We start from the raw sequence: 13,302 nt of genomic DNA on the forward strand, positions 1-13,302 counted from the left end.
TATTATTAATTTTATTTGACGAGATATCGGAACGGGATGTATTTTGAGGCCTAGATGCCGTAAAGATACATCACCCTGATTTTTCTTTCAGATTTTTCACTTCATTTTCGGGAAGTACTAATTGAGTCCTTTCCTTTGATAGCCCACATGATCATATTTGGTGACAAAAAATGTACACCCCGCTTTCACATGTATGGAGGAGCCCCCCTCAAATTCAACACAAAACAGCGCCACTGCGTATATGTAAAGAGATTCACAGACCACACCTTCTTACCAAATTTCGTGACAATTGGTTTAGCCGTTTTCGAGTAAATCGGGTGTGTCAGACAGACATTGAATCGATTTTAATAAGGTTTTGTGTTTACACAAAGCCTTAAAATGATTGGAAATGCAAGAGAACAAACGAAGAAAAGAAAAAAGCCAAAAAAACTAATTAATTAAATTCAGTCAGTGGTTTTCACGAATGTCAATTAGTAAATAATATATTTCACTCGAATTTTTCTCCAAAACATATCAATGAATGAGTTTTTTCGCAGTTGTTACTCTTTTTGATCAATGGCTGAAGTTTTCAGAGAATTCAACGCAGAAAGAGTATTTGTGATTTGAACTCTCGATGATACTGTTGAAATAACTTAGAACTAGATCATTAATCTTACCTCATCCATAAAATTGCACACCTGATATGGCACATTTACCTGTAGGGGAAAAGAAAGCTACACAGATATTGACACCAAAAGTGAAAGATAATAATCATATTTTTAACATTTGGACTGGCGGTAATAATTTATTTCATGAATATCACAGAAAAAGTACTTATTCTAGCTTGAAACGTCATTTCAAGATAATTTCTGTAATCTGGTTCGAAACTGCAGAAGTAAGAGGAAAACATATTTGCATTCCTATCAAGCAAAGGAATGGTCACCACTTAAATCTAGATTTTAAAAAGTTTTTCAATATTACAAATAAATCTCGGCGAAAATCGGTTCACCTTAACTATTTTCTTTTTAAAAATTGGAACAATGAGATATCATTTCCTTACCAGTTACATACATATATTGGAAGCTACTTACATTAATATACACCATAATAAAATTAAATATTTTAGTATCGTCGTAGTGTTTAGAGCACTTGGTGCTTTACAAATATAACAATATTGTACAATTTTATTAAAGATAGAGCCCCGTCATTCTTCACTCCATCAACATTCTAGTAATTGATTATTAATATAAAATTTACTTATTTTGAAAAACAATTGTTTCAATCCAATCTAAATAATAATAAACATTTGTATAAATGCCTGGCGTATTGGGTGTCGCGCAAAATCTTCCAAAAGACGTTATGCCAATAACATAGTAAGTGCACTTATGATTAGGTACTAATACTTGCAAAGGTCCGCCGGAATCCCCTTGACATGTATCCTTCCCGCCTTCCATATGTGCTGCACAAATTTGACTGTCAGTGATCCCCATTTTAAGGTCATCCTCCAGTCCAACAGAATTGTTGCATGTTTCGTGATCGATCAAATCTAAAACGACCTTCTGTAAATCTTTAGCCTTCCGCCCACGAAACGATAGTCGACCCCATCCAGTAGCAATTGCTTCCGACATAGTTAACTCTGGTGATTGCCAAAGACACGCGGGTCGAATGAACTGATTAAACTGAACAGCTCGATTCAATTCAAATAATGCAATATCATTGTAGAAGGCGTTCTGACGATATTCTGGATGATTTATTATTTTTTCTATGCGGAAATCTTCAAATTTCGTGTATTCTTCTTCTGTAGTGTAAAGGTTGTGCGCTCCAAGTCGAATAACGTCGGGTGGGACTCTAAAATATCGAAAAGAACACTTACATTAATACCATAAATATTTAATATTAATATATAAGATTTAAATGAAAAAAGGTTTGAAACTTCTGATAGCTATTCCCAGATCCAAGATAAAGCGGAGATAATTTAAAATATCTTGCAATAGATATCGATGTCGGGGTGATATGATAGATAAATGATATAATTATGTATATCATTCTGACCTCATTCTGGGTCAGTCGTCTATTACTTCATATATTATAATCCAAAGGAGGTCCCTATAAAGTATCGTACCTTCGGATCCCAAAAAACTAAATCAGGAAATATATCATATTGAGCCCAGTTTATTTTTTATATAGTCGCTGTAAACATCCATCAATCACACTTAGACCCTATATTGGTTACCGGTGGAAATATTTGGGAACATGGAAGTCGTGACCCCACTTCTCAGGAAACGACATTCAGAACCCATCGAAATTAATCGCTGATGAGGTTTTACGAGAAGAAAGCGCTACCTATTCTCCTCGACTGCGGAGTCAGCCCATCACGAAGTCTGGGAAAACAATTTTTATGGTTAACAACAAGTTAGGAATATACAACATACGAAACACTCCAACATTCATGGCCAGCACTCGGGCTGATCAAGAATTCGAGGATGTGGAATGAGCCCTCTATGTCGAATCATAGAATAATCAGATTCGAAATAAAAGGAATAGCAAGAAGTTCCAGGAGAATAGAGAGAGTCCTACTCTTATGCAAGCCATGTCAATAACATAATTCCTCTACAAAAATACGGTGATTTCAGGAGCGAACTGGAACCGGATTTGAGAAACTTCAAAAAAGTTGTCATTGTCATATATAAGGCCAGCTGCCCGGCTAAGACGTTCAAGTCATTTAAGGATGTACCTTGGTAGAACAGCAACCTAGCCAGAATGAGAACAGAATTCCGAAAACTCTTCAACCGGGATAAACAAACTGAACACTGGCGTATAGCAACACGATCAGAGAAGCAAAACGCAGTGGCTTCAGGGAAATCTGTGAAGGGATCGAACAACCACATAGTCAAAAACAGGGCGATATCCTCTCATTACCTAAAGAACAAAGGTCATTTACCAAGAATGAGAAGGATAGAGTACATATGTAGTACAGAAAAGCCACAACATTCTGCCTGATACCCCAACAACGAGCAAAACGAATAGGAGAAAATGTGTGCTCGAAAGCTAGAGTAAGGTGGACAGTGAGAACCTTTAAACTACCCGGAGTAGATGACATTTTCCCAGCATTACTCTAGACGGGCTTAAAACTCATCCCGGAATTCTTTCTAAGGATGGTATGGGCAGCATACCCTTTAGATAGTTACCATGAAGGAGCGAGCAAAAGTGGTCTTCATTCCGAAACGTTCTAATGCTTAATCCCCTATATCAACGTCAACACGCTTACTGGGCAGAACGATTAACCGAAACTGCCTTGCAACCGCTGACGGATGCATCACGGGATGGAATAGAAACGAAAGAAATGGCACTATGTACGAGATACAGGATGCACCCGCAAGGGGTGAGAACACCCTGGCTTTTCGGATGGGCAGAATACTGAAGAGTAGGCAAACAGAAGTACCGACAGCTATGACATGAACACTACTCAAGAGTCTCCACCGCTCATGTGGAGTATGGTAGTTGCTGAGCTTCTAGGGGGGTAACAAATACTGGAATACAAGTCGAGGAGAATACCCTATGTGGTAGAATCTAAACTGGATTAAGAATTAATAGTACTTGATCCAAGAATGTGGCGCTGCGCATCAATTCAGCAAATCTACCATAGTACCATTCACTAGGAACTTGATTACATATATCGGAAAGCTACGAGGTCTCTGACGACTTGCAGGTCCATAGCAGGAAAAAGATTGGTTTGCTTGAGTATCAGTGGGGACAATGAGGACATGGGGGCAATGAAGACATGCCAACATCCCTGGGGGTCTTTCTGGAATTAACTCCTCTCCGTCTTCACATACATACGCAACAAGGAGGGCGATCTTCAGAATGACTGGAAATTTCAGTGAGGCGAGAAGCTCCCTAAATCGAAGGAAAATTGATATTCTTTCTAGGCAGTATTCCGAATTACTGATACCAACGGATAACATTACAACGAGGTTTCATTTTGACAAGAAATTTAAAACAGGTAAAAGTAACAGAGCAAACTGTGAGAAAGGGATAGTGACCCACTGCTTTAACAACTGATGACCTGGTGCACTGACTGATCCCTCACAGCAGAGTGAGCAGGTGCCAGAGTCGTTCGTCTATGGAAAACATACTTTAAACATATGTGCCCCCTTCATCATCGAAAGGAACTCTACGGGACAGAATATTGCTGTTCTGATCGACAGCCAAGCAGCGATTAAGGCACTTAGGTCCTACCAGGTGAACTCCAAACTAGTATAGGAATGCCCTGAGAGGCTAAACACGCTCGGCTCGTATAATAAGATCTGGATACTCTGTGTTGCAGGCCATGGACTAGCTAGGCAAGAAAATAACAAGGACGTCTCTACACAAACCAGAACCCTTCTGTGGAATCGAAAACAGGTTCCTGGCTACGACGCTGAAAACTATACTGTCCGAATCTACCAGGAATGGAACAGTCCAGGTTGCTCATGTGGGCAAACAAATCCAAGCGCTCGAAAAATTATTTACACCTCACAAAAAAGAACCTCCGACTCACAGTACTACACACTGATCAAGGATGCTAGGGATATCGCGATCCTGCGCGGAGAAAGTCGGCACTTGGGAGAATATTTAATACCAAATGCCAATTTTAAATACTTTAAAGTAGGAAATATACTAAAATTGCTGTCAGTTGTAGGCTTGCTTCACACACTATAGTTAACAAGCATACTCTAACCAGTAATATGGTTATAATAGTTCCTCTAGGAAGCCTTCGTTAACATAATTCATTATTAAGTAGAAAAAGACGGATCTTCCTTTTTCTGCTACAATTCGGTTTATCCTGGCAAATACCTTTTTCGGTGCTCAGTTGTGCTCTTCCTGTGTCTAGCTTCTTCGCAGCAATTTTTCCTTGACAAATTTCCTTAAGCATGGTATTGTCCTGCTGTAATAACATTTTCTCAATCTACAATTGTTTTCCATTTGTTTTTCAGAATATGTGGAAATATGTGTTACTTCGAACCAATGCAAGTGCTCGAAAAAGCAACGGTGATGGAACAAAAATTGCCGGTTCGACTCTAGCGAGACTAACACCTATCATCAGGGAATTAGTCGCAAACAGCCTCTCTGTCGAAGCTGTGATTCAAATAAAAGTGGAAGTGGAGATCTAGAATATAAGACGCCCTGACTGACTGTAATCATGTTCTTATTCATATTTTTTGCTTCTATACAGATTCAGATTCGCAACGGTTATGCCAAAGAGTGCCTGATATTGAACATGAATAGAGAAAATGTCTCCATGTCTCTATGTTAAATCTAAAACTTCAATTGCAAATTGCGGATTTTATCCACGTTCAACATGTAAACATGACACAAAGTTACCTGATTTTTAGAAGAAATTTTACAAAGGAACCGGATATATGCCAATGGAGGACCCCCTGTCAGCCCTCTTGATTGACCCGTTTATAATTAAGATTAATAATGACCTGCATTCCAAAAGCTTGTTGAATTGAAACACGGAATACACAAAATGACGTGTCCAGACTCTGAGAAGACTAGTTTCGCTATGTCAGCGGAAACGGCCAGAAAGAATAAAATGAGAAGCACCGCTCTTGAGTCGATACGATGGTAGCACAGCTCATCAATAGGGCTGAGGAGAGAAAACTCGGGCCTGGACAGAAATGATACGTCTAGGATGAAAATGATGTGACCCTGTCTATTATCATTTTTTTCATTAAAATTTCTATTCCGGCCGTTGCAGGGGATTCCTTGCATAATGCATCCACCAAATTTCATACCAATAGGTGTAGCTATTTTCGAGGAAATTGCAAGTGCCAGACAGACAGATTTTGTTTCTAAACAAAACCTTAAAAACGAAACCAACCACCGAAATCAAGAAAAGCAAGCAAGTATTGACAATGTACCTCCGGAACTTCTGAAAAATGAAGAAATTGTGTGGAAAGCAGCTCCCAACAACGGAGAACGAAACGGAAAACTTGCAGTTTCGTCTAGGCCAACACATCTTATCAGGCGCTGTCTCACAGGGCATATTTGTGGATATATATAAAATTCGCCATCCACGATCAGTTCGGCCTGTCAGTTACGCTTGAACAGTCCGCAGTTGACCAAGCCAGCTAACAAGCAGGCAGGAACGAGGAAGCCAGCGAGAAGCAGTAGGAGCCCAGTGGTGTTGACCAACGACAGCAAAAGAGAGGCGGTCGTGGACAGCATGCCTGTTGAAGCCATAACCAATGAAGACAGAGACAACAACGAATTCAATTTTATACAGTGCAGAAAATGAAATGTACCTGATCTTTTGAAATCCCTGAAAGAAGCAACTCATCAGATGCTGCCACCTCGCTGCCCTGAGAGCAGCGTGACCGAAAGTCACGGCAGATGGTAATTAATTGAATTGATTGATTAATTATATTGAAGTGAAATTCGTCAACTGTTCAATGGTGCGCAGGTGCGTAAAGTGCACTAAGGGCCACCCATAGAGGGGGGGGGGGGGGGGGGGGTGACTAAGGCCCACAACAGAAACGCTCCGCTTCAGTAATTGCGGTGAAAATGAACTGTAAGCTACCGCGGATGTACGGCATACAAAGAAATGGTTGTCAGAATGGAAGCAAGCAAATGAGGCTTCACGAATCAAGCAGTCAGTGACACCGATGTCACAAAGCTTGGCACAACCAGGCGTGTCATAGTCACAAGCTGCTAGGAACTCTCTTCCTATAACTGCATCCCAGACGGTCTCAAATACGCAAAATGAAAACCAAGCAAATTTCAAAAATTTGGTCGAAATCCTTGCATCGAGCCAAACCAATGAGCAACGTCTACTCGCTGCTATCAAACTTTTAATGACCTTATAGAATGAAATGTTCTCACATTTAACTCTGAGTGCCTCTGAGCTCACACGCCCAACGTGCCATTCCCTAAGTGTTGACTGACACTCTGAAATCAAACATATACTGCGTTCAAGGAATCCATCTCAAGAGCGAGCAGTGGAAATGCCCAATCCAGCGGATATAACTTTATCCTGAGACACAAAGTAAATGAGTTCCAATACAACTCGCTTGATCTTAATATCATGTTACACATGAAAGGCAAACTTGGCGAAGGAAACTCCAACAGATTTTCCAGAAATATGGAAATACGGTCAATGCAAAATTCAAAGTATTACTTTCGCGGGTTAATTGCCTGGGTACGGGTGGCGAATTCTCGGAACAAACATTTTACACGAAAACTAGCAGATATTCAACGCAGGCCAAATATGTTTCAGCATATTAATAGTCTAACGGGCAAACGTAAATTTCGCAACTCCGTTCTTATCAAGAACGGGGAACCCATCTGCAGCGACATAGGAAAGCGCAAGTCCTCGCCGAATTCTTCGAGACTCAGCTCACGACATCTCCGCCTCAAAAAAACCGGCTATATCGTTGATTGTTGAATCAGCTTTTGTCTCTGAGCATTCTTATAAACTTTAAAATTTCACCACAATGAACTCTTCTGTCAAACCAATGGATTCGCAACATTTTCACTGACTTAACCAAAAACCTAACCGGTAAAAGGTCTGCCGGGTCTGTTGAAATCTCGAACCTTGTGATAAAAAACCTACCCAAAGCCTCGTTAAAATTTTTTCTTGCAGTCTTCAACAACTGCGTTAATAATGGCTACTTTTCTTCTACCTGGAAAATAGCGAGAATTATTGAGATCGGGGAAAAGACGCTTCTCAAATGAGCCCATATCTTTATTGTCTAAGTGTTTGAGAAAACGTGTTCAATTGGGCTTGTCCGACATTGCAATTTCAATAAAATTATACCAGATCACCAGTTCGGGCTAGGCTTCAAACACGGAACACAAGCCGTATTAAGCTACATCCACGAAACCATCGTCTCAAAACTAAATGACAACAAAAAACCGACCCCTGTGTGCACGCTACATCTAGAAAAGGCCTTTGATTCCGTGTGGGTAAACCGACCTCTATATAAACAAATTGATAACGAGATCCTAGTTCCGATAATTAAATTGTTAGTCGTAAATAAGCTTCTTCTAAGACAGGTACTTCTTTGGCAGCGTGGAGAATGAACTCTCCGATCTCTTGCCAGTAACATGGGAAGTACTGCAAGGATCCATTTCAGGAGCAACCCTATATAATATCTTCACGGATGACATTCCGTCGTTTCAATTCACCGATGATACACTTATCTTCGAATCGAGCCTCCACCCCAACAGAGCATCCAAAGCGTTTGGAAACTATCTGGTAGATCTATACAGGTAATTGAGATAAACTATGCAAACACGGAAATCTGCATTTTCAGGAAAAAATCTAAATACCAAAGTTCTATAGGCATTCACAGACAAGTTAATCGCTTACAAATTTGAATCAGAGAATCCCTTGACCTGGCACGATCAAATCCTTAGCAGTTAAACTTTATGAACTCCTTAATTCCAACCCAGACCTTGAGCTCACTATCAACAAGGCACGCGGCGCAGTTAGCAGCGACTAATTTCTTCTCCGCAAGAAAGCCAAAGCCAAATTGACCCTGTACAATACTTTAATAGGACCCATTATCTGCGCTGATAGGCGAGCCAAAGTCAAACCTTTCCAAAAATACGTTCTCAGCCTCCTAGAAAAGTTCTTCAAAAGGACGGAGGACCAACCTAATCCACTAGTTCGACAACTCTACCATAGTAAAACAGAGTAAAACAACCTCAAGGACCTTCCAAATCATGAGTCCAATCCAAAAACTTAAAATCCTCTTCCTCTATAACGCTCCTGGCCTGGTAGGAGTGCAGGGAGGGGATAAGCACAGTCATAGTGTATGGAGACAGCACAACTGTATCTTTACTTTTGAGAAGATATTCCAACAAGCATGAAATTTCGATTTAGATAAAAAATGTAAAGGACTTTACTTACCCGCGTACTTGTCCACAGTGTGCAGCTGTTAATACGAAATATTCGCTAATCAGGGATCCACCGCACATCCATTTGATCGGTTTGCTTTGTCTCGTCCATCCAATTGCCGCCTATAATAGGAATATTCCTTACATTCTTTCGATCCCGTGAATTGTCCGTTTTGAAATTACATACCATATGTGGGAATTCTCCAGGTGAAACGCTTTCGCCTCCAACAATCAAAGGCAGGTGGAATCTACAAACTGGCACCGATTCCTTTTCTACTACTGCGGGTTTATTTACCAAACGAATGAATTCACTTCGAGCTGTTCCCGATTCGCTATGTTGCTCACAATCTGTAAAGAAATTTTCTATTGTAAAACCGGACATGTAGGATCGGCTGACTCATTGAAGCCACCTAGAAAGACAAGTAACATCCATACTTGGACTTACATCGTGCACTAACCCTCTTTTTGGAATCCAAATCTCTTTTCTCTCCTGTTCTCGTTGCCAGTGGACAGCAAACAATCGGGGTACCCCCATCATATCCACAAACGTCGATTTTTGTCCCAAACATCCTAAACTCCTTGAAAACATGTTGGCACTGCGTAATTTTGATACAATACCCGCTCGCACCGTCCGAGGTTCTCTTACATAAGGACCCGTCCTCCAAAGTTTCATTCTCAGAGTCAAAAAATTTTATATAACCCCTAATTGAAGTAGTGGCTGTGCTTCCGAGTTTGATCGACGATCCTTTAATTTTTGGCTGAAAATTGCTCAGTGGAACCTTAGATTCGGTGGGGCTAACTTGATATTCCAGCTTGTTGCGAATATTATCAATCACAACTGGCGTAAAATTACTTTTCGTAATATGGACAATGTCAAACGCGATGGGCGACGCTGAAATTATTATAATTTAATTTTTAGGAAAATATGTACGACACTTTCTAAATAAAAACACTTACGGTCAACTAAGAACACTCCCAGCAAAATCACATAAACGGATAGAAACGCGGAAACCATTTCGCACTTTATTGTTTACAAGGCGCAGATGAATTGAGAACTGAGCTAGGGATTAAATATTGAGAACAGGCTACTGGAAAACCCAAACTAACTCTGGTGATCAGGTAAAATTTGTTTGTAGGCCTTTTCCTCGGTAAAAATTAAAATTGAAATTCTTAGGAGAGGTACAACACGACCGCATCATTAAAACTGAAAAAGAATGGCCTGAACACCCATAATTAGAAGAAGGACAAGTGGAGCAGGCACCTGATTCGCGTTTATGAGGGTCACAAGATAGTCAACTCTTAAGAGCCTGGTTAACAGGAAACATATTTCTAGCCTCCTTAGAGATGTATTCAAGATTTGTGGCTGAAACTTTGAGTTACTTTTTCCTGTGGTGCATTTTGGTTGAATCCTTAAAAGGCGCACATACCAGCAGCGTCCTTTATAGTCCCGCTTTTAAGGTAAAAAGAATTAGTTGTCAGTGGGCATGTATACATAAAAAATTTTGAAAATGCAAATCGGACTAATATTGCATTGTAAGTTTGAAATATTGCATTCATATATAAACTTTAAAAAACGTTTTTCTTACGACACAAATGGGATTCATGTGGAAAATTTACGCAATCTATTCTGCAAACTTCCTTAAGAACGGCCCTAAGTGCGGTTGAAAAAGAAGAGCCACTAAAGTCCTATTGAGTAAGTGTTCTGGGAGAAGGTAGGGAACTACTACCACTGCGGTCAAAATAATAATAGATATACGATCTATCGTGGGAAAAAAAATTAAAACAAATTGTAGCACTTTAGTGTGATATTGATATTCAGTATTTTGGGTGGAAGAAGAAATCCCAAAACCTATCCTCTAATAGGAACATGAATGCTGAAAATGGTCTCTCCTCGAGCTATAAGTCGTTCCGGAGTCCATTTGACACTCAAATTCCCAATGTTATCCCCGCAACCTCTAATAAGTTTCGGGTTTTCTGATCGTATGATTTGGGCGGTCGGAGGGTAGTATAGGTCCCAGGGCGAAACGTGGATTGGTACCCACGATGGAGCATAAAACCTGGGAAATGCCTGCTGAACCAACACCAACAGCTCTACTACCAAACCCTATCTCCATCTCCACGTGGTGACCGCTGAGAGCTCTTTCTTAACGAAAAGCTGCAGACGGAGAAGGATGAAGTCGAGTCTCCCGCGGCTAAAAATGGGACAAATTGTACCTACTGGTCCTCCAGATCGGTGGTTGGGTAGGGCTGACAACCTTGCACAGAAAACAACTTATTACGAAGCCACAACAGGAGCCTCGGACTGGACGGATTACAAAACGACGAACCCGGCAACGACAAAGGAAGAACGATTTACGCATTTTCTCATGGAACGTGCGCTGCCTGTACAGAGATCAAGCTGATCAGCAGCTAGCCGATAGCCTGTCCCAATATAGGGCTGATGTAACAGCGTTACAGGAGATGCGTTGGACAGGGACCGGTTTCCTGGAGAAGAGCCGCTACACCATATATTATAGTCGTCATCTAGTAAACCATGTGCTAGGAGTAGGTTTCTTAGTCCGCCAAAAAATGAAACCTGTTGTTATCGGCTTTGAAAACATAAGCGAACGGCTATGCACTCTGCGTTTGCGAGGCAAATTTAGAAATATAAGCATCATTAACGTTCACACCCGTACAGAGGAGACTGCAGAGTTCAGAGTCGGAGAAGGATACCTTCTACGAGGCAGTAGAACGAACCCTCGAAGCCTTTCCCAGATATAATATCAAAATCATACCTGGCTTGCGCTGAAAGCAGTCCACAAACATACGTGGGCTTCTCCAGACGGGACCACTTTTAACGAAATTGACCACGTGTTGATTGAACGCCGCCACCTCTCAGCCTTGATGAATGTCAGAACATATAGGGGGGCCAATATAGACTCAGATCACTATCTCGTTGGCACGGTGCTCCGAGGTCGAATAACAACACCACCCAGAATCCTCTGTGACAATCATTTGAGAGTTAACACTGAAGCCATCCACAACACAACCCTCCGCAACACCTATAAGAGGGAAATGGATGCCGCAATAACCGCAGTCAACAGAGGACCAGGAGATGAAGCATCACCAAATGATCTTCACAGCCACCTTAAGAACTTTATTATCGATACGGCCACAAACATACTTGGCCCCAGTCGCAAAAGGAGTCGGAACGACTGGTTTGACGATGAATGTAAGCTAGCAACGGAACGGAAGAATGCTGCATACCGAGTAATGTTACATTCTCAACGAACGCGGGCACGCACAGAGACTTATCACGAACTCCGTCGAGCGGAGGAGCAACTTCACAGACAGAAAAAGGAAGCCTAGGAGAAGCAATAGGTCTGTGAACTCGAAAAGTACAGGGAGCAATCGCACCAGGCGCGCAAGTTATACCAACAAGTCAGCAGGATGAAGCCTTACACACCTCGATGCTCATCCCGCCGAGACAAAGAGGGAAATCTGATTTCCGACAGAATGGGCATATTGGAGCGATGTGATGAGTACTTCAATGAGCTACTGAACAACCAGAACATCGACGAGTTGGAGGTCCCGCCAACTGGAGACGACGGACAAATACTGCCACCACCAAGTATAGGAGAAACATTCTGTGCAATTCATCAGCTAAAAAATCATAAGTCGTCAGGAACCGATGGAATTACAGCCGAATTGGTTAAATTTGGAGGCGACCAATTACATCAATTGGTTCATCAGCTGATGCTCAAGGTATGGGACAGCGAATCAATGCCTGACGATTGGCAACGAGGCATTACCTATCTCATACATAAAAAGGGAAATATCACACAGTGCAGCAATTATAGAGGTATCACGTTGCTGAGTACCACCTATAAGATATTCTCCGCTATCTTGCTAGGCCGGATAACCCCATACGCTCAGAACATCATTGGCCCATGACAAAGTGGCTCCACTCCAGGCAAATCAGCAACAGATCAGATTTTCTTTCTGCGGCAAGCGATGGAAAAACTGTTGGAATATGGACAACAGTTGCACCATTTATTCATCGTCTTTAAAGCCACCTATGATAGCATAGCCAGGGTAAAACTGTACACGGTCATGAGAGAATTCGGTCACTTCCAAGACCATTCGACATCAAGAATGGTCTACGACAAGGGGATGCTCTATGATGCGTCCTCTTTTACCTGGCTCTCGAGAAAGAGATCCGTGATGCTGAGGTAAATGCAAGAGGTACGATCCTCTTTAAGTCCACCCAACTACTGGTCTATGCTGACGATATCGGCATCATGGGAAGAACCACCCGAGAGGTACAAACTGCCTTCAGGTGGCACGAGATTTTGGGCTGCACATCAATGAAGGCAAGACAGAATATATGGTGGCAACGTCAGCACCGAAAACCAACCAGCCAACAACATCGAACCGCACTGATCAAACGAGAAGAAT

General features: G+C 41.5%; 1 protein-coding gene across 1 annotated transcript; it reads right to left on the reverse strand.

The window, feature by feature from the left end:
- Positions 1–1,006: 1,006 nt before the first annotated feature.
- On the reverse strand, positions 1,007–9,017 carry LOC119651854 (serine protease snake-like). The gene is made up of 2 exons (XM_038055656.1): positions 8,879–9,017; positions 1,007–1,827 (listed from the first exon to the last, which is right to left on the reverse strand). Exons 1-2 carry the CDS (start codon positions 8,944–8,946, stop codon positions 1,233–1,235), a joined length of 663 nt encoding a protein of 220 aa, XP_037911584.1. The 5' UTR covers positions 8,947–9,017; the 3' UTR covers positions 1,007–1,232.
- Positions 9,018–13,302: the final 4,285 nt, after the last annotated feature.

The sequence above is a fragment of the Hermetia illucens genome, chromosome 3 (assembly GCF_905115235.1).
Source record: "Hermetia illucens chromosome 3, iHerIll2.2.curated.20191125, whole genome shotgun sequence".
NCBI lineage: Eukaryota > Metazoa > Arthropoda > Insecta > Diptera > Stratiomyidae > Hermetia > Hermetia illucens.

Coding starts and splice junctions, on each gene's coding strand:
- LOC119651854 (XM_038055656.1), bottom strand. CDS start 8,946: ATGTGCGGTGGATCCCTGATTAGCGAATATTTCGTATTAACAGCTGCA. Junction 1,828..8,878: donor CACTGTGGACAAGTACGCGG/GTAAGTAAAGTC, acceptor TCGATATTTTAG/AGTCCCACCCGACGTTATTC.